Consider the following 27,461-nt stretch of genomic DNA (forward strand, 5'->3'; position numbering starts at 1 on the left):
ACATTACAAAGAGATGTTAGAAAAACTACAAAAGGAAGATCGTGTTGAATTGAGAAGTCCTCAGTTTTCTGTTAACATCTGTTTGCAAATATGGGGTAGTTTAGTAAAGGCCAACCGAATAAAATCATTATGTTGACAAAAAAAGAAAAAGGTACTTGTCTAAGTTCATTAATGAATTCTTAAACTTAAGGAAGACTGTTAAAAAAGCCACCTTACCTGGCAGTGAAACACATACTCTGGGGTAGTTTTTTTGTACTTCATATTCCATACAAGGGCCACACCATCAGGCTCATGAGGAGCATCTTCATTGTTATTATATGAAGCCACGAGTAACTCTGGATACTGCTCGCAAAAATCAAGTGGAAAAAAATGCTATGATTTAAGAATTGTTTTACGTTCCTAGTTACTTAGTTGTCTTTATTAAATTACTCTGAAAATACAAATACCTAACAACTTCACCAAAAAAGGTATCTCTAGAATTATGATCACTGGGATATTAGTACAACTTTAAATTAGTATAGTTAAGTTAAAATACATGTTGGAATTTTACCCAAAGAATTTGGTGAGCAATTGAAAAAAGTAAAACTGGGCTGTGGCATAAATAAAATTTTGAGTTTTACGTATAATAATGCTCCTAATTCTCTCTTCCGTAGTACATAAGAAAAATGAATATAACAGAAACATCATCCATCATTAAATTATATACTTTGATTTAAATAGCTTCCATAATTAAAATAAAACTACTTAATTCAAAAATGAGTTACTAGCAACCAGTTTGTTATAATTTACCTGAGATGACCAATCCAAACAACTAACAACCCGATGCTTTGACCAACGTTCATCAAAAAATTGTCGATTTAATGACAGTTTAGCACCTGCTTGAATCTCTCTACAGAAAAAAACCAAACCCAAAAAAAGATGGTGTTAAACTTCTTACTCTTAAATTTAACATTGCTGAAGCCATAATTTTAGCAATTAAGTATTACCCTTCTTTGTCTTCCAAATCTCTTCCACTGTAGTCAAAGAAGATGTTTATCTGCTCAGAAAGAGCCCTTTCTACAATTCTTGTAGAATGGTCAAAGAAACTTAAAAATTCTTCGCAGTGCAAGATTTGTTGCTTTTCTTCTTCAGTCAGCTCATGAGGGGGAGCTGGAAAACAAATGTTTTTCTGAAGTCTGATTTATGTCAAATTAGATCAAATCACTGTTACAATCTGGATCAATAATGTCACACATTCTTTTTCAACCAGATTCATCTCTTTGATTTACAGCATTTTATTCTACTTTAATACATAAATAAAAGAAATCTTAATAAGAAACAACAAAATTTTTTAAAGTTAAATTCTTTAATATACCTTTACTGTCATTTTCTTCATCTTTCTTTAAAGTTTTCTCTTCTTCAGGTTCAGTAGGTGGTTTAGGAGTCACCACATCGTCTTCTTCCTCTTCATCTGAAAAAATAGTATCAAAATTATTTTTATGACAATAAATGATAACTGAAATAATATTCAGAAGTTATCACAACTCTTTACAATAAAGCAAAAGTAAAACACTGATAAGACAGAACAAGTACAAACAATATGAATTTTGTCAACACAATTTTAAAGAAAGAATTAAGTGGAAGCTCTTGGTTTTTATACAAACCTATGTAGTACCTCAACCACAGTCATACCAAATTCTGTAGCTAAACTGAAACAAGATACATAAGCAACTAGGATGAATTCCTCCTGGGATCTCTAAAAGCTTGCAAGCATTTATTATTCCAGACAGAACAACATGCAACTCCTGCATAGTTTTATGTAGCATGCTGACACATTAATGCTGTAGAATGAAGAAAATCAAATGTCTAAAATAGCCTACAGAGCTGGCTGCTTGTGATCTGAAACCATCAGTGTCTAATGGGTCTTCATATGGCATAAAGACGGCTTACATTAACTCTCAGGTTGCTATCTGAGAGGCAGATTTTAAAGATAATAGCTATGAGACCACATTTTCTATTCTGTCATTTTAAATGCAAGTCTCATTATCTACTGTTATACAATGTGGCAATAAGCACTTAAAAATAATGTTTTCTTAACTTGAATAAAAATATATGTTGGGATAATATACAATGTTTATAAGACATTTTTATTACTAAACCCCCTCTTATATTCCCAAACCAGAGAATAACTTAAAATAACTTATTTTAAAATGATATAGAACATAAGACTTTGCCTACCTTCTTTTTCAACACATACCGAGGTGGATTTTTATGGAGAAAATGCTTATTTTTATTGCCTAAACAGATGTGTCATTTGTCTATAAGGGAATGGCAGCAGGCATCTACAACAGAGTGCATCTCAAGTAATGAGAGCCTATTCAATAAGGGAACTTGTTTTGTTATAGTCATTTCCCTGACCCATGTTCGAAATTATCTAAAACACACATACATGTGACGTACACAAAAGAATGGTCAAGGATGGGAACCAGCTGCCAAGTCATGGTCCCAGCAGCCAAGCCAGCTGACTAGATAGCAACAACCAGATGGCACTGCTGAGATTGTGTCTTTCTGCTACAAGGTGGCAATGGGATGGCATAACATTCTTCCGCTTGACTGCTTCCAATCCTGTCTCTCTCCCCAATGGCGAGCCTGTGCAATTACCAGCACTCCAGGAGGCCTACAGATAAGCCTTTACCCTGCAAACAAAATGCAGCTTGTAGGCCACACCAGCTGCCAAACCACACACATAGTATTAGGTTTGGAGAGCTATGAAAATCTTTCTAACTCTATAGTATAGGCAATAAAAATATAACTGTACCTGTAGGAAAGAAAGCTTTAAATGACACTGTATCATGCACACAATGATACAGCCTCCAACTTAATCAAAATGATAATGACGTATGCCAATCCTACATTACTAGAAATTGAGTGATTTTTACGTTCTGACAAGTTTACAGAACTAAGATAAATGGCACGAATGATTTCAATATATGCTCATACTTTTGAACCAAATGGTGAAGGTTAAAATTTTTCCTTTCAAGGGCCTCAATCAGCCACAAAGGAAAACAGTAATCACTGTCTTTTCAGCCAGCCCAACCGCATTTGTCAGCCCTTTCTCCGTCAATGCAGCCAGAGCAATCAACCTGCCAAACATTCAGAATGGAAAAACAATCTGAAAATACAGGGTATAATGCACCTGCCAGTGAAAATGGCCATTTCAAGAAAAGCTAGTGATCTCAGTGACCCCGCTGAGGAGGCGGTGGTGCAAAGGGGAAAGAACACGTAAAAGAATTCTTAGTGATCGCCACTCTCTTGCACATTGACACTTCCTTACAAAGCATGCCAATTACAGCTTTTGTGCTCCTTAAAAAATGAAAGCTTTTTTTTTGGACAAAATAATCACACAGAGAAACAGAAAGACAGTTCTCCTTTTTAGATGAATTCTCATATACAACAGATTATTAATCTGAAAACAGTATAACTGGTAACAATTCTATACTCTACTGCTAAAACATTAGAATAAAATTCTACCACAGTCACCTGCAATCATAATAAAATAACTTAATTACATTTAACTTAAAAGTTGACTTTTAGAATAATATATTTACTTCAATTAAAAATTAAATCTTAGAATATATATATATTTCCATTTTCTGCTAATATTATCAGTTATTTTAATAAATTTTGTTTATTAGTAGGTTCTGTATGTAAATCCTAAAAGCGAAGACAGGGATTCTGAGTCACTCTGAACAGGTCATTCTTGAGCACTGTGAATTATAAATTACAGCCTCCTACCCACATCGTATTCTCTCCCCTCAACTTTGTTGCATTATACGGCTTCTAAGTACCATTTCCAATGATAGGTGTCAAATTCTTGTCATAATGCATATAGTCAGTACTTTAGTGCTAAGTGACCTCATAATCTACATATTTAACAGAAAAGATCTTGTTTATAGACACTCTTTTCCTTTTGAAATTTAAAACATAGATCAAGTATGATAGATACTGATCTATACTTGCCTAATATATGGCATCTGCCATGCCTATTTGCCTGTACAGGTTGTTTTATTTGTAGTTGAATGATAGTTCTCAACGATTTAAATATATGGTTTCAGGATTTCATTTTAGAACAAAAATACATACCCCCCCCTTCCTACATGATTTAAAAACTATGATAGGCATTTAAACACAAGCTTTATAAAAGTGAAAGCTAAATAAAATTTCAAGGAACATAAAAACAAATAATCTGCTATTCCTAAAAAATGTAAAACATATTTTTATTATAAAACTAATCTTAAACAAGTGCCTATATATACCAAACATTTGGCAAAAATGCCTAACATCAGTGACATCAGATTAGAATGTTCCTCTGAAACAAATATACTACTCTTATTAAAAATGAACACAATAGCTATTAAAGAACAATTAAAACGACTGAAAATATAGTATTACAATTCTAAAGATCTTCTAAACTAGTCTCTATTACATGATAAACTATAATATATTTAAAAATGAACAGAGCAGGAAGACTGAAAAATGAGACTGCCATGTCATATCAATTTATTGATGAATATTCATTGCAATATGCTAAGTGGTTAACTCCATGCTTTTTCTGACAGGGAATCTAAGGTTATAAACTGAGCAGTAAAGAATGTATAAAAGTAGCAGTTACTTTTAAAATGACAACTCTCTTGTCAATGAATGCTAAGACTAGGTTTAATGAACCATCGAATTTTTACTCTGAGTTAACATCAAAATTGTGATGTATTTTGGTGAGATAGAAAGAAAAACTGTTCTGTAAATTAAGCTGCACCTAGAAATAACACCAAAGAATGAAATTCCAATTGTCAGAATAATCTGTTACAATGGAGTAGGTTAATCAAAGTTTAATCATCTGTGAAATGGGTGGTTTTTGTTAAACTGAAGGAGTCTTCAGAGCTAGTTTTCTCATCTGTATGTCATATTACATTTAATAGACACCTAAGTAAAGAATGAGCCATAAAGTACACTTTGAATTATTTAAAAATATTATAAGTCATTTAACAGGTAATATGCAAGATCCTAGGAAATCCTCACAAAACAGATATATTTAATCTATCACTTAGCATGATTCTCAATATGAAGTGAAAAACATCCTATCATTAGCATATTAATTCTATTTAGGAAATATATTTGTTGTCTATAAATTTATCATGTAGTTTCATTATACTGATGCACCTATTTTAAGATAGTTTAACATCCTATGAAAAATTCCTAATTTAAAAAGTAGTCCAATTATTCATGGTACAAAAAGTTGCCACTGAGTTCTAAAAAATCAGGAAATTCGTTGCATATAAAAATGATTTAATTTGTAAAAATTCAACATGAATAACTTCACAACCATTTTTCAGAAAATGAGAATATCAGAATAAAAGGCTTCAATCACTAGTTTAAAAATACAGATTAAACAGGAATGATTTTTTTCCTTTGATATTTTCAAAATAACCCTTTCTTTTCTGGATCAACATCATTTTGAATTACTTCATTTCAACAAGGGAAAATATATAGCAGATTTTTTAATCAGAAAATATTCTGAATGTAGATCTAACGCTAATTTGAGGGACTAAGAAAGAATAATTATACTATTTACTTTAACACGGAATTTATTTCTCTACATGGTCTTTTTATATATTTAAAATTCAGATTTTATTTAGGCTGTTTTAGAATCATTTACATAGATCCTGTTATCTGTGATCTCATAAATATTACATTTTTCTAAGGCCATAATTTCTGATATGCTGATTAAAGTCTCTCAATCAAGAACAAATGCTTCAATGTTCAATTATATGTATATTCTCACAGGCTCTCTGAGGGTTAAAACTAATTTATTGAATGTCTTATTTATTTCAAAATTTTTCAAAAATCCATTTACGAGGGTAATATTAACCAGAAGGCCAACAAATTTATTCTACTTGGGAAGTGTGGATTCCAGATGTTAAGATCAAGCAACAGTCTACGGCCATGCCACCCTGAACATTCCTGATCTCGTCTGATCTCGGAAGCTAAGCAGGGTGGGGCCTGGTTAGTACTTGAATGGGAGACCACCTAGGAAGACCAGGTGCTGTAGGCGTTAAAAAAAAAAAATCAAGCAATAAAAAATTAAGAGCTATTTACTTATAACACTTTCCTACACATTATAAGTGCTAACCAATATGCACCAGAATAAAAATACCAATACCAAAAAGAATTTAAAAACCCACACAGAAAGTGAAATGGTGTAAGAAAAATTGCACTTCACTGAAAATCAAAAGGCAGGTTCTGGCTGTAGCCCTGGTTGTTACCACTGGTTCATCAATTAACTTCCCTGGGCCTCAGTTTCCTCAGGTATAAACAAGATTAGATTAAATAACCCTTAGGATTTCTTCCTCTTTCAAAAATCTGTTTCTAAGAATAGCAAAAACAACAACAACAAAAATCCATACTGAGAGGTGGATAAGTAAAAAATAATGCCATTTTCAAGAGTTAAAAACTCTTAAAAGGTAAGGGAAGAAAGTAACTTTTCCAGGAGTATATCTGCAGGGACCATGCTCCCGCCATGAGAAGCTTTTTACCTGCCGAGAGTGAAATTGACTGAGGTGGCATGTTCCTAGTCAATTTCATTCACAGTAGGTGCTTTAAGACAGCAAAGAACCTCAGTTCAGAAACAGTACTACCAACTTACAGAGTAAACTTGAAAGCAAGAAGATGGTTAGAATGGGGGAAAAGAAAAACAAGGCAGAATAAAAACTGCCTTTTAAAAGAATAGATTCAGCCATTTAAAAAAATGGAAGATAAGAGTTAAATCTAAGACCAATTTTTATCTTCAGTTTGGTAACTCACATTGTTTCTGCACAGATCACACTGCTACCTAAATTTAATTTACTGTCTGTTGCACTCAAATGGTGATTTCGGCAATTTTGTCTCAAGGTGAGTTTTGGAATTTGTTACATAATTCGTAAATGGGAACCAGCCAGGCTAAGTTTGAGAACCACTGTATTAAAGCAATGGCTAAATACGAGTACAGTTAAACACAAAGTGTTTTCATTATAAAACCTTAATTTCAGGGTTTTTCTTTCTTTCTAAAACTTCTACAAATTGGGAAAAGAAACTAATGTTAACAGCTCTCAACTTGAAAATAACTATAATGATACAGAAAAGAAATTATCTCATTTTTATAAATAGTTCTAATGGCTAAGGATGGTCCCACGGTATTTAGATACATTTTTCACTCCCTTTCCCTTATATACCTCAAACTGAAAGTAAAAAACAAAAACAAAGAAAGGATAATCTAATGCCCTCATATACAGCATACACTCAATAAACTTGTAGAATCAATGAATACTTGTTAGGTTGCAAAGGAATAAACGTGGACCTTTATGAAATTAATGTCTATGTCTAGCACACTCAGAACAAATTTAGACAGTGATTGTTGAAGAAGATATATCCATCAGAAACTGTGCTCAGTTCACTCTTCTTGTCACTTTTACCTTCTATCAGTGAAGATAAGAAAAATTCTAACACCATGGAGAATCGAAGCTGTTCATTCATTATTCTTAAATAATCACTATAATACGATATTATCTTGATGCGGATATACCAATAAATAAGTTAACTAAATCACACTTTCCTTTAATGAAGTATTTTTCAAACTACAGGTCTAAACCAATACATTTAGTACATCATGGTCAACATTTATAAAAATGAAATATAGTATGAGAAGAGAAGTTGCTACTTCGTAAAATTTTTGTTTCAGTTATACATTTGCATTATGTTTGTGCTGGATTATAATATTAATTGAACTTCTTACCATAGGTTACCATCATAAAAGTATGAAAGTGCTGTTACAATGGCAGCATGATATAGAAAGCGTACCTTGGAATCAGTTAGACTTGGTTTAGAATCTTAGCCACTAGTATGTAACCCTTGATAAACTATCTCTTTCACATTCAGGTTCTTCATGTGCAAACAGAACTAATACTTAACTCTCAGGGTTTTGGTTAGAGAATTAGAGGTAATGATGTAAAGTGCCTCACACTATACATGATATGTAGTAGGCACTCTTAAAATTTTTAGTCAATTTAAACATGAAGTTTGCAGAACTGTTAGAAACGAATAGCTAAAATAACTGAAAGATGCTAACAGGTTCAATTTTGTTCAAAGCATTCGGAGGGATACACAGAACACAAAATAACAGATTCTGTTTCTATCTGTCATCATGGAATTCAAGAAGACTAAAGGAACATCTATAATGGTTTCATTTATAGATCTAAGAGCAAATAATGATTAGTCTATAATACAGTCATTAAAACTAAGAACGAAGACTAATCATACTTTTCACCCAATTTCATCATTATTATATTGCAGCATTAACATTTGAAAATAACCTATTTTCCTAGTAGTTACTTCCAAAGTAAACCCATGAAAATAAACATTTTTGCAAGTAAGCAAAAATGATTCTCTTGAGGAGATAAAAGCAATTAATTCTTTCACCACATAGTTAATGAATACTTACTATAGGCCAGGCACTATTCAGACCAGACATTTCAACAATGAAGAAGAAACAGTCCCTACTCTCAGAGAAAATCTGGCAAAGAAGCTGAAGTATGATGATGCTGGAAGCCTTGCCCCAGATAATTTCAAACTGAAAAGAATACAGTTTATCTTGTGCTTCTGGGTCATCGGCTTATCTAACAAATTATCTAACAAATTAGAACAAATGATTGTTCTAATTTTTTAATTACTTGCAAAATTAAAATGGAAAAAAAAGAATTTTTTGAAAAATACCAAGCTTATATTATGCAGCTATACATTCAAATTAGTTCAAAGGCAGTGAGTTACATGTTCGCATTTTAAAATTTATATGCATCTCAAAAATAAGCAATTAAAATACAAATTTCAAGGATATAAAACCATGTGTGTGTGTATATATATGTTTGTGTATAAAAAAAAATCATAGAAAACTGACTGAAAATATTAACAATGGCTATTACATAGCAGTACCACAGACATTTCCTCTTTATTTCCTTTCTGCATTTTCTAAATTCTCTATCATATACAACTATTATAATTTAAAAAAATTATTTAAAAAATGGAAGTCTTCATTTAAACTGACTATAATTATAGATATGTTACAATAGGCATTACTCAAAATAGCTTGAGAACACTTTACATTTCAAACCCAAAATGCATTTCGTAAGTATAATAGTAAAACTAAAAATAATTCTCAAATTATAAGAGAAAGAAAAAAAGCCTAATTTATTTTTTAAATGAGTCATTGTACTTCATTTTGGCAATTTTGTTCACTTTCTGAGTTAACATATCTAATAATGTAGCTCCAAAAAGACGGACTTTATAATACTTGAATAGACTAGTTAATAAAATAATATTTTCTGGAAATTATGGAATCCTGCAGTATTAGTATTCTCTGTAGCGATAGTTCAACAGTTTATCTTTTATTTTTTTATGTTGCGTATATCTCAAACAAGTTTCCCATCGGTGATTTTTTTCCTGGTAAGATGAGGATTTGTACCTGTGAAAGCTATCTTACCAATTAATGGAGAGCAAGAATGAAAAAATGTATCGATAGAAATAAATACTTACATGGTCAAGTAAAAAAAATACTTGGATAAAAATGTTACCCTGATTTTCTCAAATTTTTCAAAGTACAATTGTATGTAATAATAATGTCGATTCCTCTGGGAACAAGATGAATGTGAAAGAAAAAAATTAAGGTATTTATGTCATTTCCCTCATGGGCGAAAAAAGAATTGTTAACAGTGCATGTGATAATCCGCTAAGTCAAAAAAACTTGTAAATAGTTATAATACTCATTTTTTGAGGTATATATAAACATGAAAATTAACTATTTTCTTTGGTAATAGTTAGGGACTTCAAGGATTCTCCCTGTTTTGCTTATCTGTATTTTCTGGGATTTCTGCAATAAACGCTTTTGTTTTTCCTTAGTGAAGAAATGTGGTAATTTAACTGAAATTTCAATAATAAATTAATTTAAATATTTGATAAAGTTTTTATGTCTGTTATTCTATGACTAAATAGGAATAAATTTTTTTGGTTGAAGCGAAAAAAAATATTCCTTATGCACAGACTGCTAAAAGGATAACTTATGAGCCCATAATTCCAAAATATCAACATCTCTAAAATCCATAACTTACTTGGTAGTAAACTCTGACATGACTAGAGGTAAAGCTATAATCATTATTTATCTCACTTGGTTTGAATAGCCATGTCTTCTGCTGCCAAAATATGAATGCCGAAGATGCTAATGGAGTATTTACATATGGTACATATACTTTACTACTTTTTTGAAACCTGAAAAATTCTGATCTCAAATATATAGATGGCGCCAAAGGTTTCAGCTAAGAAACTAGAAATCCATATTAGGGATCTCATGTAGGCCTCTTATGTGTGTGACAAATTTATTAGTCCCACTGGGAACAATAAGAACTATCATCTTAACTTTATGCTTGAAACATTAACTATCTGGTGAGATTTAAAAAATTAGTCCCCAATATACATATAAATGGTAACTCCTTCTGGTTTAAGAATCAAAGGAAACTACATTCAATATAATATATGTGCGTATTTCCCTCAATTGCACACAGATTAAAGGCTCCCATATAATCAACATAGGAGAGTCCTTACTTGGATCATGAAAGAGGAAGTTTAAGAATTAGAACTAGATTTGTTCATTAATACGGGTAGTAATTACAGCATTTCAGAATACAGTATGCACTACAGAAAATAATTTACATGATTTCATTCACCGTGGGATACATGCTCTTTTAGGGAAGAATTAAGCTTAATGACACAGATTTTAAAAATTCTTAAGCTCCTTTGCTTCTAAAGCTGTACATATCAATGACAAAATAAAGACTGAAAGACAAATTTATGTCAACAAAATAACCATAAAGCTTATACCTTTGTTAACTTTTAAAAGAAAAAGTTTTAAAACTCTAAAAAAGAAATACATAAATACAGAAACACTAACACATTAGTTTTATGATGTTTCCCTAAGAAAACATGCCAAAAAGACAAAAAGAAAATAGAAAGAATGAAGGAAAAAAGAAAGAATCCTCTTAATAAACATGAGGGCTTAATGACAATCATAGTAAAGATAGATATTCACCTTCTTTGGGTTGAGCCATAACTGGAGTCTGAGTTTCCTTTGTATATGTCACAATTTCTCGAGGAGGAAAGTCAACTTGTGTAATTTTAGCCATTCCAAGTTTAATAGGTCCTCGTCTAAATAAAGTAAACACAAATGTTTTTAAATACAACAAATGATACATTTAACTACATCACACCATGTTATTTTGGAAAAGTAAGAATTAAACACTGTATATCCAGCATTGTAATTTAAATCCCTGTTTTACTCAAGAAATTTTAGATGAACAATGAATTGCCTTTATCTTAAAAGAAAAAGATAGCAAAAATGATTGCTGAATCATTCAAGGTGTTTATTTTTCACTTTAAAAAGGCAAATAATTTCATTTCTTAAGAGTAAGAGGATAGGAATTTCAGAGTGGTCTGCTGACTATGGTTGGTTATGAGAACTGTTTTTAGCAGGGATATGATTCTGGACTTTTTCAAAGAGTCAGATAACATAGATCTGACTCAGACCCCTTCATTATTAGGAGACCAGCTTTAAAACTGAAAAATAAGTTTTGCTGAAAATCCGTTTTTCTACTTAAGTTTGTAGAAACTGAGAATCAAACGGTCAATTTAGATTTTAAAATGAAACACTTAAATTGCTAATCTCTGCATGGTCTATATGGTCCTCAATTCATATACAAAATACAGTGCAGATATTTTACACCTAAACTAAAACAACAGATCTTTTTAACATCATAAAAACTACTAAAGTCACTTCTATCTTAAAAAGAGGGAAAACATTCTTTCCTTGATAAAAAGAGGAGAGCTGTAGCTGAGAAAAATGGACCAAATGAAAAATATCCTTTATTAGACATCTAGGGGATCTTATCTTGGTTATTAGATGTTTAAATTCTAAACCAAATAAAATATGCATCCAAACTCCCAAGAAGTTCTCAATTATGAAGCTGTCTTAAAAGAATACCTAATAACGATAATGCTGTAACTTCTAGAATATCAAGTAGGATATCTAAAATATATGTATATATCATTGGTAATATAATAATTTTTTTCTTATGTAACATCCTATGCAAAATTCTGTACAAAAGTATAATAAAAGTAGTACATTTAAAAAATTAATTTTCTCTAAGGTACTAAGAAATTTTTAATGTGTCTCTTACTCTAGGAATATCTTAGCCTTCAAGAAAGAAAAAAGCATAATCAAATAATTAAATGGGAAAATTAAGCACATTTTAAGTAAGCTAGAATTCTAAGAATAAAATTTAAAATAAACATTATATTTTAATTTTTAAGATGAAAACCATATGAAAAAGTAAATCACTTACATATCTGGGAAAAATGGTCAAGCCAACAACATTAGGAACAAGTTACTAATTTGAGTATATATTTAGGGTCTAACAGATAAAAGAAATCACAATATTAGAACAAACAAAATAGTCTAAGATTAAAGTTAGAAGAGTAGGGAGGTAATACCTCACGTATCCAAAAACCACTTTGAGAATAAGAAAGCAATTGGGGGAGGAGGAGCCTCAGGACTGCCAACAGAGAGGCCTTCCAGTTAACGAAGAAGCAGCTCATGTACTTTTCTTATAAGCCCTAATTCAAAGCCTATTTATTACTCTTACTTGAGACATAATCCTAAAGGTACTGGTCATATGTTTTAAAAGCTGCAAATTATCAAGGAAAAACAGCTATCTCAGTAAAGTACAATGGCAGCAGCAAACATTTATATTTTGCATTGGACACTAGAAAAAATGACTCAATAAATGAATTAATGAATAAATAAATAGCAATCTGGGGCCACAGTGTAGAGACCAACAGCTCTGTTCTCGCCAAATCTTAGAAATCATTAGGGAATTTTAATATAGGAAAATAAATTGATGTTCATATTAAATAACCTAGAAAAGGTTCAATTATATGTAGAATATGTATTTTTAAAACTCTAGGAAGTCTGTAATACAACTTAGTAAAACATAACAAAAATATAGAAATAAAAGGAATCTGGAGACTTAAGTGGGTACCTAAAAAGTCAGATATATAGACTTATTGCTTCTATCATTGGTAATACAATAATTTTCTCTAAGGTGTAGATGATAGAGGTTAAATAAGGTGTCACAGTAAAATATAACTCTTTTCCTAAGTATATACTGCATATTAGAAATTTAAGCAAAATAAATTAGGACAGTTTTACAAAGAATCAAATTAATTATAAAAGATGGAAGGTAATAAATCTATTCAATACCCCAAATCGGAATCTGAGTGAAGCTGAAGAACTGATGGATCTGTATCCCAATGCAGCGTCCTAAATGGTTGTAGGACAACCATGAAGCATTAGCAGAAAAGGCCATAAGTTAGTCAAGCAAATACACTCTATGAATAGCTAAAGTACTGTTCACAATTAAAAACCATATGTTCTAGTTGGTACAAAAAACACACCAGTTATCATTCATACCCTAGTGCATGCAATAAGCATAATAATATGGTTAAAGGTGCAAACATATGACTCAGAATAGTTAAGACAGTATTTTCAGATTATTGTACAATAATGGATAAGAACAGCTAAGCATCGAACAACCCAAATAATAAATTATTTTTGAAGCTAAGCTATAAAAAGTGTAAATTTAAGTTTCCTGATGAAACATAAATAAAAACATCTTAGCATGTTATAATTTTGGCCAAAGCATTAAATGTGTGCAGGAAATTGTCATATTGGTAAAGGAAATAAGTCAACACATAAGCCTCTCAGTAAGAAAGCCAAAGACTATTCCACTGGGATACAAAATAGCTAAAGTTTCCAAAATGTGACCCTTATGTAATTTATGGGTTAAGCACTGCCTTGGGCTTACATGTCATCTGCTTTAGAAAGCAGCTCAAGATTTCTGTCTCTAGGAAAAAAAAAGATTTTTCCCAGAAAAAAATATTTTACATTCAAAGGATTGACCTACATTTTTGGAGAATATCAATACTAAATAAATATTCGGTTGTACATTAGCCTTGACTACCAAGTGAATGACTTACATAGGATCTTTTCAACGTAAGCAAAATCTAGTCATTACTGGAACAAAAGGTACTTTAGCACATTGGCATTCTTATAGGTTAGTGACATACAAAATCATTATGTACAGTACTGTATGATGTTCATAGTCCCTATTAAAACGTTAAGCACAATACACTCAGTACTACCATTTTTGTCAAAATATTTGTCTCACTTATGTAACATGTAAGTTAAAATGTACAACTAAAACTGCTATGTTTAAATAAAACAAATAATTTTTATACTTTAGTTGCCTATACAATTTATCACTAAAAACAATTAGATGACTTGAACTAGAGAAATTCTTCAATTTAAAACTATATAAAGATCTTGGAATTTAAACAGCATTGTGTGTATGCAAAGAAAGAGGAGGTCACAGTGAAGATTTACTTTGTACAAAGCAATGAAAAGCAACAAACTTAGGCTTTGTTAAACCAGAAGGGGTTCTATGAGTTGCTCTCCAAGGAATGTTCTGTTCACAGCCTTCACATTATATGAGAGCTCTGGCTGTTATGAATTACATAGAGCTCCCTTATATCATTTTAGTCTAAAATCAAGTAAAATAGTGCTGAAAAATATAGCCAATCCGAAAACATACTGCATGACATATGGGAATATATTTATTGAAGGCATCTCTTGGCATAAAATCAAAATTCCAATATAATCCAAAAGCCTGGGGAATAAACTGATCAAGAATGGAAAAAGGGAACCAGCAGCACAGACTTCCCAGTAGAGTAAGAGCCTCCGACTAAATTTTAAAGGTAACAGAAGTGATTGAGAAAGTGCACTAGAAAACTGATGAAATATAACTTCTGATGTGCAAAATCGGAGAAATAACACTTTTCATGGCCTTTTATATTTATTAACAAATAATCAGGCCCAAAAGAAAATTTTGGCATTTAGAAATAGTGACTTAGACATGTTTTGATATCATATTTAGCAATGTCTACTATATCTTTCCCCGCTCTCCAAGTGTACTAATCTTAGGCTGTCTTGGCCATCTTATCCATCTTCATGTATTTTCCAGCGATATTTCTTATTTTTCTCATTATTCTTTCATTGTCATCATGCCTGCTCAATTTGAGTTCATTCTGTTTCATTCTCAGACCCTAGCATTCTTTTTTGAAGTCATCTATTTTTAAACGCTATTATTTTATTGCCAATAAGCACGGATAAATCAACAATGTTAACTATCTTTCAACTATGAAATGGGATTCATAGTTATCTACTCATGTGTATGTGTGTGTATAAAATGAACACAGTCAGCCTCTTGAAAATTAATGTTGAAAGTGAGTTCAAAGACAATGTACGTATTAAGGTTAAAAAAAATGACACTTCATTCAAAAGAGGATTTTTTCCCCTCTTCTGTTAAAACTTAGAAAAAAACTAATTTTGCATTCATTCGCTAATAAGAACAAATGTCCCTAAAGATATTTAAATACTCGTTTTCTTCTTTTACGACTTATCATTAAAAATCTACACTTTAAACACAAGTTAGCATACTATCTTTAGAACTTTACAACACAGTGAATAACATCCTCAACTTTTAAAAATTAGAGTTGACATACAATATTGAGTTTCAGGTGTACAGCACAGTTATTTAACATTTATAAACTTTACGAAGTGATCAATGCCATAAATCTAGTAAGCATCTGTCACTATACAAAGTAATTATACTATTAACATTCTCTAGCTATACATTACATCCTCATGACTTATTTTATAACTGGAAGTTTGGACCTCTCATTCTCCCTTACCTTTTTTGCCCATCTCAACTCTCCTTTCCTATGGCAACCATCAGTTTGTTCTCTATATCTATGAGTCTATTTGTTTTATTTTTTAGATTCCACATGTAAGTGAAATCATATATGTCCTTCTTTGTTTGACTTATTTCACTTACCATAATACCCTCTAAGTCCATCCATGTTATTGCAAATGGCAAGATCTCATTCTTTTTTGTCTGAGTAATATTCCACTGAGTGTGTGTATGTACATGTGTGTATGTGTATATACCACACCATCTTTATCCATTTATCTATTGATGGACACTTAGGTTGCTTCTCTATCTTGGCTATTGTGAATAATTCTACAATAAATACAGAGGTGCATAGGTCTTTTCAAATTAGTGTTTTCAGTTTTTTTGGATAGATACCTAGGAGTGAAGTTGCTGGGTTATATGGTAGTTCTATTTTTAGTTTTCTGAGGAACCTCCATACTGTTTTCCATAGTTGCTGCACCAATTTGCAATCCTGCCAACAGTACACGAAGATTCTCTTTTCTCTACGCCCTTGCCAACACTTTATTTATTGTATTTTCAATAACAGCCAATCTGACAGGTGACATCTCACTGTGGTTTTGATTCGCATTTCCCTGATGATTAGTGATGCTGAGCATCTTTTCATGTGTCTGCTAGCCATCTGCGTGTCTTCCTTGAAGAAATGTCTGTTCATGTCCTCTGCCCATTTTTAAACTGGATTGTTTGTTTTTATATATTGAGTTATATGAGTTCTTTATATATTTTGGATATTATACCCTTATCGGAAATATCATTTGTGGCTAGTTTCTTCAATAAATTAATGATGTAATCACTAGAAATATAAGTTTCATGAAAGTAATCTATAGTATTCAATATTAAATTGACAGTTCCATGACTATGTGTTCTATATACAAATACATGTTTTTCTTACTAGTATTTACTCTCTCTACCAATTTATAATACCCCAATAGACCTCTAATAATTTCTAGGTTTTCCAATGAAAGGAGGATGTTTTAATTCATATTAATTTTGGAAATCAAATACTATGTTTCATAGTATTTTTGAAAGCAAATCTGCTGATGCTGCATTAAAATAATCTCCCTACTTCTATTCAAAATCAAGAAAACTGAGTTTGGAATAAACACAATATATTATATACATTAAAATAATGTATAACATCAAATAAAGAAATTTAATATAATAATTTGATTTGGGGAAATATTTTTACTATGGTAATGTTGTAGAAAAGGAAACCCTTTACTTTTAAATACCACTTGCTTATTAGTAAAGAATACTAACATACTTGTATAAAACACAGACATATGAATATAAAAAAATAAATTTAGCCTTAAACATAAATTTAAGACTAAATAATCTATAATACATACTATTTTAAAAGGTAATATCATTTCTAAAAATAAAATTTTTATTTTTATTAAATGATACTATGTTATTTAACTCCAATGACAGTATTACTTAGATTTGTAATTTTGGTTCTATCTATAGAATAGTTTTGGAGAGCACATTTCAAATGAAAACTGAATCTTTTGTGCCCTCTAATTATTAACAATACTCTGATTATTCAGGAACTGATTAAAGTTCCCAGATTATTAAATTTATGGATTATCTAGTTCCCTTGCTCTTCTTTTTTCCTGTTTTCAGATGCTTATTGCTTGTTTGTAACTGCAATCAAGGGGCTCAGGCACAAAGAAGATAAAATTCTCAGCTTATTTTTTATTAAAAGTTGTGCTAAGAGGACATATAACTTCCTGGCCCAGAATAAGGATTCTGGGTAAAGATTTTAACTAGTTATGTTTAATTTCATTTCTGCTGTCACAAGAAGTCAGAGAGTATGATGCTGTTAAAGTCTTACTATTGTCATGTGTGAATGTGTATGTGTGTGTGTGAGAGGGGTAAAGGGGGAGGGGGAGAGACGGTGGGGGGGGGGAGAGACGGTGGGGGGGGGAGACAGTGGGGGGGGGGAGAGAGAGAGAGAAGACTGAGAGGAATAGGTAATAATAGTTCCCCAATATGATCTCTGGAAAGAAGCTGAAATCTTACTGAACTTTTGAAAATCAAGACACAACATGTGTGCAGGATCCTAAAAGAAACATGAAATACAGTTTTCACAAGGAAGATGTGAAATCAAGAAAATCTAGCAGCACTCTTTTCATTTTTAATTGTGGTATAACTGACACATAACATTAGTTTCAGGTATATGACATGATTATTCCATATATCTGTGAAATGATCACCACAATAAGTCTAGTTAACATCAACACCATAGTTACAAAATTTTTTCTTGTGATTAGAACTTTTAAGAACTATTTTCTTAGTCTTAACAACTTTCAAATATGCAATACAATATTGTCAATTATAGTCATCATGCTGTACATTACTTCTCCATGACTTATTTATTTTATAACTGGAAGGTTGTACCTTGTGACCCCCCCCATCCATTTTGTCCACCCATCTACCCACCTTTGGCAACCATCAATCTGTTCTATGAGCTTATTTATTTTTTATGATTCCACATGAAAGTGAGATTATACGGTATTTGTCTTTCTCCAATTTCACTTAGCATATGCCCTCAAGACAGTGAAAATTCTCCATATTTCCTTATCAGTTACTTGTTCCTCCTGATATTTTATCCATTATTATTTGCTATCTTAATTAAAAATAGTGAATTAATAGAACAAAACTGGGCAATTTAGCCATATCGTTTATATTTTCAATTACTGAATGGGGAATTTAGCACAACAGAGAAGTTTTACACTATACCCAAAATAGTCACATTATAACCAATATAATAAGCAATTTGTTTGCTTAAACAGAAAACATTTAAATGAATTAACACCTCTATTTTAATGTAAAATAATTAGCATAGAACAGTTAACTATTCAGTACTAAGTTAATGAAGTATGACAGTAAAAATATTGCAGAAAAAGTCCCCAAATTTATAACAATTTCTATGCCATTTAGATTTCAAAATATTAAGACTAACTCAACGTAAATATTTAGATTCCCTCTAAAGCAATGACAGTATATTAAAATATTAAAAGAAAATTACTATACCTAGATCCCACTGCACCGTCTCCAGAGTCTTGGCTCCCAGCTTCACTTGGTGTGCTCACAGATTTGGAGGATGGAGACATAGGAGGAGGGACTAAATAGTGAAACAGACAGGTATCCGCTGTTACTACACGGAGAGGTTGCTCAGCTTATGACGTTTCAAAAGTAATTTAACATGAAGTAATTAACAAAAAAGAAAAAATAATGGCAAACCAAAAAAAATGAAAACACACGAATGAAAATGAACAGTAGAAAGAAGAGGAGAAAGACAAAGTTAACAATGCATGCTGACAATACATGCAATTTCTCTGGCAAAATGCATTTGGGCTTTATATTAAAAAGAAATCAAGATTATAGAAGGATGCATCTTCATCTCAGCCAACACCAAATGTGGGCACTAATTTTCAAAGGAGAGCATTCCTTCTCCCCTTCCTAACTTCTCACTTTCAAAATCGCCAGATTTTATCATTTATAATTGCTATCGAAATTAAAACTCTGAAATACGCTTCAAAAGTCATTTACTGTTTTTGAGATTCATTTTTAAATGTTAATTTTTGTTGAAAAAATTTTTTTCTTTCAAAAATAAACGTTAAATAATTTAATTTTTCCCCCACTAAAAAAAAAAAAAAAGGCCAATTTAGAGAAATGGCTGTAATAAAAGGAATGGCTCCTTTAGAATGTTCATTAGTTTCCAGCAATTTGGGTGAAAAATGCAAACAGGCCATAAAACAGCATGCCTTCTAGACGTGATGCATAACATAAAGTGATGCATGCAAGTTAAACAAGGCAAGACTTATGGTAACTTCCTTACCCCAGTATTCAGAAAAAACTGAAGTGTACAGACAAAGATACAGACACCCAAAATATTCTTAATCCGTTCTTATAGAAAAATACACATTTTTCATAGTATATAACACAAACAGCAAATGCTTTCCCCTAAACTGTTGCTTTTAACATTATATACCAAGAGCAGAACGTGCATATTTCATGCTATTATATTTGTAAAACTTTTTGATTACCATTGCAGGATAGAAGGATCATCTCTGTCATCTTCTGGTTAAATTTTACCATAACTGTCCCCAATCCCAAGTATCTTTTTAAAATAATTTTCCAATGTACAATATTAAGTGACTAATACATTTCGTGTTGAGCTGCAAGCCCTTTTAATAGTCTACTAAGAGAATGTAAGTTTCCAGGTATGTAGGCACTAATCTAAAGAAATGTGTATTTAATTAAAAGTCTATTTGTGACTATTTTTGAAACAGTCATATTCACTTAACCTTTAAAATTATGTTGCAGTGTTTATACATGCTGCAGTAAAACCAGTGGGTTTGCTAATCTAACAAAAGGTACAAGTTTAGTATGATGAATTATATTTTGAACATACGTACACAACTGACCATTCTTGTTTTTCCAGTGGCAAATTCTATTGGTAATCATAAGATTAGAAGGAAAAAGAATTACAGCTAGAATGTATTTCCTGAGATACAGTGGTTAATTATTACCTAAATTTCAAAGAACTACACGAATATAGTCAAATGTTTCTAATTTTGTGATTAAATCTATCAGAAATGATGATAGAAACAGACTGCCTTCATATAGTTCACATACGGATGGCACTGTGGTAGGTGCTGCATACATAACTAAAAGTACCTAAAACTGACTTGTATCTGAAGTAAAACAATATTAATATCCCCTGACTTCTCTTAGGTTACATTTTCTCATCTTTTTGTCCATCTCTCACTGTGAAGCTTTCCTTACTCAAAGTCCCAAATGATATAGGAATAAAGAGTAATATATAACAGTGGTTTGCCAACTGTGCTGTAAGCACAAATATGTGTTAAATTATAGTGAGGCAACATAATGTTTTCATATTAAAGACTTTCAAAGAAGAAAATTTGTATTCTTTAAATTACATACTTCATGCTTAGGAAAATAATTTTTTCCAAGTAACATATTAGAAAGATTGAGGGGAAATAGTAATATTCCTCTCATCTAATTATCTGTGATGAACTAAAATCTCTTCCAGTTTAATATGATTTTTCTGCTTTCTGGTGACTTCAAATATCAATGACTCCAATCAGTTCAACAGTATCTTAGTTCAGACTACATTAAAAAAAAATTTGACCTCAAATTCTTTATGGAAACATGTTAAATAGTAATTATATATACATAAATAAAAGCACTAACCTAGCTAATTCTGAAGTAAGTTTCAGAAATAAAAAAATCACAGCAGTGATGCTACCAAATTATCACAATTTCTCAGCCAGAAGCAAAGTAAATCACCATAACTTCAAATTTCTAATTAGATAATAATCTCTATCCAAGAACTATATTCTTTCTGCCAAAAGATAGTTTTCAAGTCAGCTGATAAGAGGACTTATTAAGGGCTCAAAGTTATTGTCTAGCCCACCCACTTCATCTTGCAATAATAAATAATATATACCACAGAAGGGACAAACCTAAAAAAAAAGAAAATTACTATTATTGAAAAAGAGAGATGTTAATAGAAAAAAAGGATGGTAGCATTATTTGGTGACTATCATATTTTAACTCAGTCTAGAAAAAAATCAAAGAATACAGTAATTGCACAATCAGGCAATGCCCCTGTACTCCTGGTACTCCAACAAATGACCCCTAAGAACAAATAAAAGCATGGATTCAGAGAGATCTAAAAAATTAACAACTCATTGCCCTCAAATCTCAGAAAAAATTCAATTCTAGAATTCATTTTTAAAGACAGTTTAACAGTCCAACAAGCTTTGAAAATATCCTAAGCTATTAATAATTATCTTTTGCCAAATATATGAGATATGATTTGCTTACTAAGTGTAGTGATTTGATCAGATTGCCTTACAGTTCTGTATGTAAAATAGCCTAACACAAGTTTTTAATAGTACAAAATAAAAGATTTAATAGTAACATATGAGGATATAAATAAATTTAAGCTTCTTAGATGTTTAGAGCAAAGACACCTATTTCTTTCTCTGAGAACTGAGGGAGAAATATGAAACAAATTGAAAAACAAATCTACACTATAGCATTCACTGATTATGTAAGTAATACTGTAAGGCTGTGACTCTTTAATTCTCTAGGACAAAAAGCCAATCAAGGTTTTACCTGCCACCTCAGATCTTCGCCTTCGAAGAATGTAAAATCTACATTGCTGCCTTTTGGTATATAAAGAAACAACTACAATATTCTTAAAGCACAAAGGACCTGGGACTGCACCTAGGCTTAATTAAAATTTAATGTGAGTCAACCACTCAGAACTACACAAATGAAGGATGGCGCACAGCCCAATTATTTTTCCAGTAGAAGAAAGCCTCTGGCAAGAAAGGGCCTTCATAGAAAGAAGGACCTAGACAGGTGATCAAGAAGGTGAATGTAGGGAATGAAGTGTTAGTAGAAGACAGTGAAATGGAAGGAGTGAGCTTCTAAGATAACCCAAAGTTTTAAGGCCTCTTCTACAATACTTAATATTCAAACACGGCCATTTCAATAATGCCCCCTTGTGGATACAAGTGCCCCTAGCCTGGAATATCAACATTTAAGCTACTGTTTTTCATATGCTACTCTTTTTGTCCTGAAAGGTTTTGCTTTAAACCTTAATTCTCCAAAATACCATTAATTCCTCCCTATTCTATAGCCCCTTCTCTTGATGAAGTTTATTATCCTCTAGCCTCCCCTAAATGTTTTATTTCCTTTATTCTAGTCAATGTAATTTAGAGAATCAGATAAATTTTTAAAAGTTAACAAAAATAAAATTTTATAGTATTAAAATACTATAAGAACTATTTGTTAAAAGTAGACTAAAATGACTTTAAAATGACAGTATGTGGAAAGCATTCGATCTAAAAATCAAATTTAAAATATTCAAAAGTTACAAGGGAAAAAAGTGAAGCAATATTTATTTTGACTAGCAAATTTCTTTTGTTTCTTCCTAATAAAAGAAGATCCAGATAATTAACTATCACATTAATCAATGTACTCTCCCCAACTGATGCAGATTCAGGATACAGAATTGACAATACATCAATATGTTTTCCTCTCTTTACAAGATAGTTAAACCAGTAGTTACGTTACACATACAAAAAAAGAAAAGAGAGGCACTTTTTTTTTTTTTTTTTTTTTTGGTCATTATGTTTAAGAACATGATGTCTTGAACATTGTGTTTAAAATTAACTTTCTTAAGACTGGCCTCTTTAAAAAAAATCAAGTCACACTTCTTTTATGAAATATTCAAATTTCAATCTCCACTATGCATTTTCCTAAAATTTAATAAGATTTTGTTGTTGCTTTTAAAGAGGAATGGCTTTTATTTGGCTTTACCAGCTGGAAAGACATATGATCTGATAATAACTGAACAAATATGTAAGGGTCTAGCCTGTGCTGGGCACCAGGGATAAAAACATAAAATGTTATTATCCCTGCTCTCAAAGATCTCTGACAAAAGCAGTCAAATGAAGAAATAAATAAGGATCTACCAGCAATGAGAAGCTAAGAGAAGTTTTATTAGCTATATCTTTTTTAAAAAACAAATTATTTTCAGTAGAATAAGGAAAATGAAAAAGTCCATTTTAAGAAAATAATACTGATGTTTTTAATAAATCTTTGGTATTATAGCAGTGTTATTATATTTTACAATTAAAAATATTTAATAAATACATTCTGTATTGAAAAGAAAAGTATCCAGGGTCATGGTACAAAGTATATTTTTTTATGGTGGGTTACTATCAAAAAAGTTTGACAGCCATTACCTTCATATGTATCCTGTATTCTTTAAGCTTAATTTTAAATAAATACTGAAAAGACTTTTAGGCATCTGTCAGAACACAAAAGGTGGAAAACCACACAACTCACTTAATCATCATAATACAACCAGATGAGATATAGATAAAGGAAAAAAATTATAGGCCTGACTTTTACGAGAGTAGATGAAGAATGCCTAAATACTAACAAACAAATCCAGCAATGTAAAAGAAAAATAGTATCACGTAACAGATTTATTTCATAATGTAAATGTTTTTACATTAGAAAATATACCAATATAAATCATAATACATTAAAAAGAAAAAAGCATGTTTTCCTCTCAAAATATGAAGAGACTTATTAGTTTATTGTAAACATTTTGGTGGTTTTAAAGAATGTCCACAAGTTCTATGTGAATGTGGGCTGGACTTAGTGACTCTTCCAATGGACAAAATGTAGTAGCAATGATGCTTCGGGATCTCCAAAGGTAAGTCATAAAAAGGATAGCTTTCTCCTGGTTCTCTTCCTTAAACTGTTTTACTATGTTTCACATCTCATTTTACTATAAGAGAATCCAGCTGATATGCTGCAAGGATACTCAGTAGCTCTGTGGAGTGGCCCACCTGGAGAGAACTTGGCCCTCCTCTACCAACCAACACCAACTTGCCAGCCATAAGGGTGAGCCACCTTGAAAATCAATCTCCCAGTTTGTCAAAATTTCAGATGATGACAACTCTAACAACCTGGCTTCAACCCCGTGAGAGACCTTGGGCTAAAACCACTAGGCTAAACCACTACTAAATTCCTGACTGGCAGGAACTGTTACTTATAATAAATGTTTATTATTGTTTTTTAAGAAACCAAAGCGATACAAGAAATAGAAGAGTTGAATAGACTAAAACCATTAAGAGAAATCCCTGAAATGGTAAAAACAAAAAATGAAAAACAAAAAACAGAAAAGAAAACTCTGTTCTCCACTACTCCCTGGTAAAAAAGTCATAAAAAGGTCAGTTTTACAGTTTTATTTTATCAAGTTTTTAAGGAATAGGTAATACCTATCTTCTACAAGTTTTTCTACAAAATAGCAAAAGAGAAAGCTGTCTGATTTCAAAACTATAACCAGGATAGCCAGTGAACATGGACAGTATAAGAAAATTACAGGCAAATTTCACTTATTACTATGTACACAAAAATCCTAAATAAAGCATTACCTAATCTATTATTTTTTAAAGTTTATTAAATGTAGCTAACATACAATATTGTATTAGTTTCAGTGTACGTCATAGATATTCAATATTCACATACCTAAAGAAGTGATCACTATAAGTCCAGCAACCACCTAACATTGTCCAAAACTATCAGAATATTATTGGCTATATTCCGTATGCTGTACACCACATCCCCATGACTTGTTTTATACCTGGAATTCTGAACCTCTTATTCTCCTTCAACTTCTTCCGTCTCTTTTTTGATTTTTCAATCACAGTTGACATTCGATATTACTTTATATTAGTTTCAGGTGTACATAGTGGTTAGACATTTATATAATTTAGGAAATGATCCCTCTGACTAGTCCCACCTGGAACTATAGTTATTTCCATATTAGTGACTATATTCCCTATGCTTTACTTTACATCCCCATGACTATTTTGTAACTATCAATGTGTACTTATTAATCCCTTCATCTTTTTCACCCCACCCACTAAACCTCCTCCTATCTGGCAACCATGAGCTTATTCCCTGCATCTATGAATCTGTTTTATTTTGTTCTTTAGAGTCCACATATAAGTTAGATCATATGGTATTTGTCTTTGACTTACTTCATTTAGTATAACATCTTCCAAGTCCATCCATGTTGTTGCTAATGATAAGATTTCATTATTTTTTTGTGGCTGAGTAATATTCCAATGTATAGATGTACCACACTTTCTTTATCTGATTGTCTATTGATGGGCACTTACGCTGCTTCCATATCTTGGCTATTGTGAATAATGCTTCAATAAACACACGGATGCATATATCTTTTCAGATTAGTGTTTTGGATTTCTTCGGATAAACATTCAGAAGTAGAATTGCTGGGTCACATCGTAGGTAGTTCTATTTCTAATTTTTTGAGGAACCTCCATATTGTTTTCCATAATGGCTGCACCAATTTGCAGTTCTACCAACAGTACATGAGGGTTCCTTTTTCTTCACATCCTCACCAACACTTCTTGTGTGTTGATTTATTGATGATGGCCATTCTGACAGTTGTGACATAATATCTCATGGTGGTTTTAATTTGCATTTGTCCTATTCAGTAGATTGTTAATGATTTCCTTTGCTGTGCAAAAACACTTCAGTTTGATATAGCTCCATTTGTTTATTTTGTTTCCTTGCTCAAGGCGATGTATCAGAAAAACTATTAACATCAATGCCAGAGAGTTTACTTCTTATTTTTTCTTCTAGGAGTTTCATCGTTTCGGGTCTTACATTTGTCTTATTCCATTTTGTGTTTATTTTTGTATATGGTGTGAAAGAGTGGTTTAGTTTCATTTTTTTTACATATATCTGTCCAGTTTTCCCAATACCATCTATTGAATAGACAGTCTTTACCTCATTGCATATTCTTTCCTCCTTTGTTATAGATTAATTGACCATATAAGCATGGGTTTATTTCCAGGCTATCTACTCTGTTCCATTAATCTATGTGCCTGTTTTTATGCCATTGCCAGACTATTTTAAGTACCATAGCTTTATAGTACAGTTTGATATCAGTATTGTGATACCTCCAACTTTGTTCTTCTTTCTCAAGATTACTGTGGCTCTTCAGGGACTTTTGTGTCTCCGTGTAAATTTTAGGATTATTCTTGTTCTGTGAAAAATGCCATTGGTATTTTGACAGGGATTCCACTGAATCTGTATAGATTGCTTTGGGTAGCATGGACATTTTAATGATATTAATTCTTCCAATCCATGAACACAGTATATGATTCCATTTATTTATATCTTCTTCAATTTCTTTCTTCAATATCTTATAATTTCCGAGTATAAGTCTTTAACCTCTTTTATTCAATTTATTCCTAGTATTTTATTTTTGATGCAAGTATAAATGGGATTGTTTTCTTAATTTATCTCTCTGATAATTAGCTAATCTATTTTAAAAATATACTAAAAATCTCATCTGCCACCTCCAGGTGACTACTAGTAATTAAAAATTAAGCATCCCCTGCTTTTCTAAAAGGAAATGCTTTAGAGTAACCAAATAGTCCTAGTTACTGAGAGAACGTTCCCCTTTACAGGAGAATTTTGGCCAATTAATGTAGAAGAAAAGATGGAATTACAAAACTAATTTTGCAAGTCCTAATTAAATAACTGATTTAGATAAGGACCATAAATAAGTATTAAAATTATTTGGTGAAAAGTTGATGGAAAAATAAATATTCATATGGTGCCAAAGTATCACATCTAGATATTACTTCCTAGTCACAAGGAGGAAAAAAAATGTAACTATGATGGAGAAACATAGCTATCACAAACATAACCAGTAACCAACCACACATATTTGCTACTGATGTGATACAATATGAAGTACACAGCATCATCTACAAGATACTTTTGCCAGAGATGTTCGGCCTGAAGCTAATCAAGTTTTATGAACTAATTTTCACTTTAGAGTAAGTATAAAGGATAGAGAAACAAAGCTAAATGTGAGAAAATCATTAGAAGGTGGAATCTTCT

At 31.5% G+C, this 27,461-nt stretch overlaps 1 protein-coding gene and 1 non-coding gene across 9 annotated transcripts in view; one reads left to right on the top strand and one right to left on the bottom strand.

Moving 5' to 3' along the window:
- The window catches only part of DYNC1I2 (dynein cytoplasmic 1 intermediate chain 2), a 50,106-nt gene that overhangs the window by 15,031 nt on the left and 7,614 nt on the right, over window positions 1–27,461 (bottom strand). For 4 of the 8 annotated variants that reach the window (XM_016123874.2, XM_016123871.2, XM_016123873.2 and 1 more), the window contains exons 4-10: window positions 18,993–19,083; window positions 13,370–13,429; window positions 11,144–11,259; window positions 1,355–1,450; window positions 987–1,149; window positions 790–889; window positions 217–342 (exon numbers count right to left, since the gene is read on the bottom strand). In XM_016123874.2, the coding sequence (XP_015979360.1) occupies window positions 217–342; window positions 790–889; window positions 987–1,149; window positions 1,355–1,450; window positions 11,144–11,259; window positions 13,370–13,429; window positions 18,993–19,083 (752 nt within the window). The remainder of the gene's footprint in view (window positions 1–216; window positions 343–789; window positions 890–986; window positions 1,150–1,354; window positions 1,451–11,143; window positions 11,260–13,369; window positions 13,430–18,992; window positions 19,084–27,461) is intronic. The other 4 variants (XM_016123876.2, XM_016123879.2, XM_016123875.2 and 1 more) reach the window with 1 other exon arrangement.
- LOC118614543 lies at window positions 5,970–6,088 on the top strand. Its single transcript, XR_004956121.1, has one exon. It is a non-coding gene; the product is annotated as a 5S ribosomal RNA (ribosomal RNA).

This window comes from Rousettus aegyptiacus, unplaced genomic scaffold, assembly GCF_014176215.1.
Source record: "Rousettus aegyptiacus isolate mRouAeg1 unplaced genomic scaffold, mRouAeg1.p scaffold_m13_p_2, whole genome shotgun sequence".
Taxonomy (NCBI): Eukaryota; Metazoa; Chordata; class Mammalia; order Chiroptera; family Pteropodidae; genus Rousettus; species Rousettus aegyptiacus.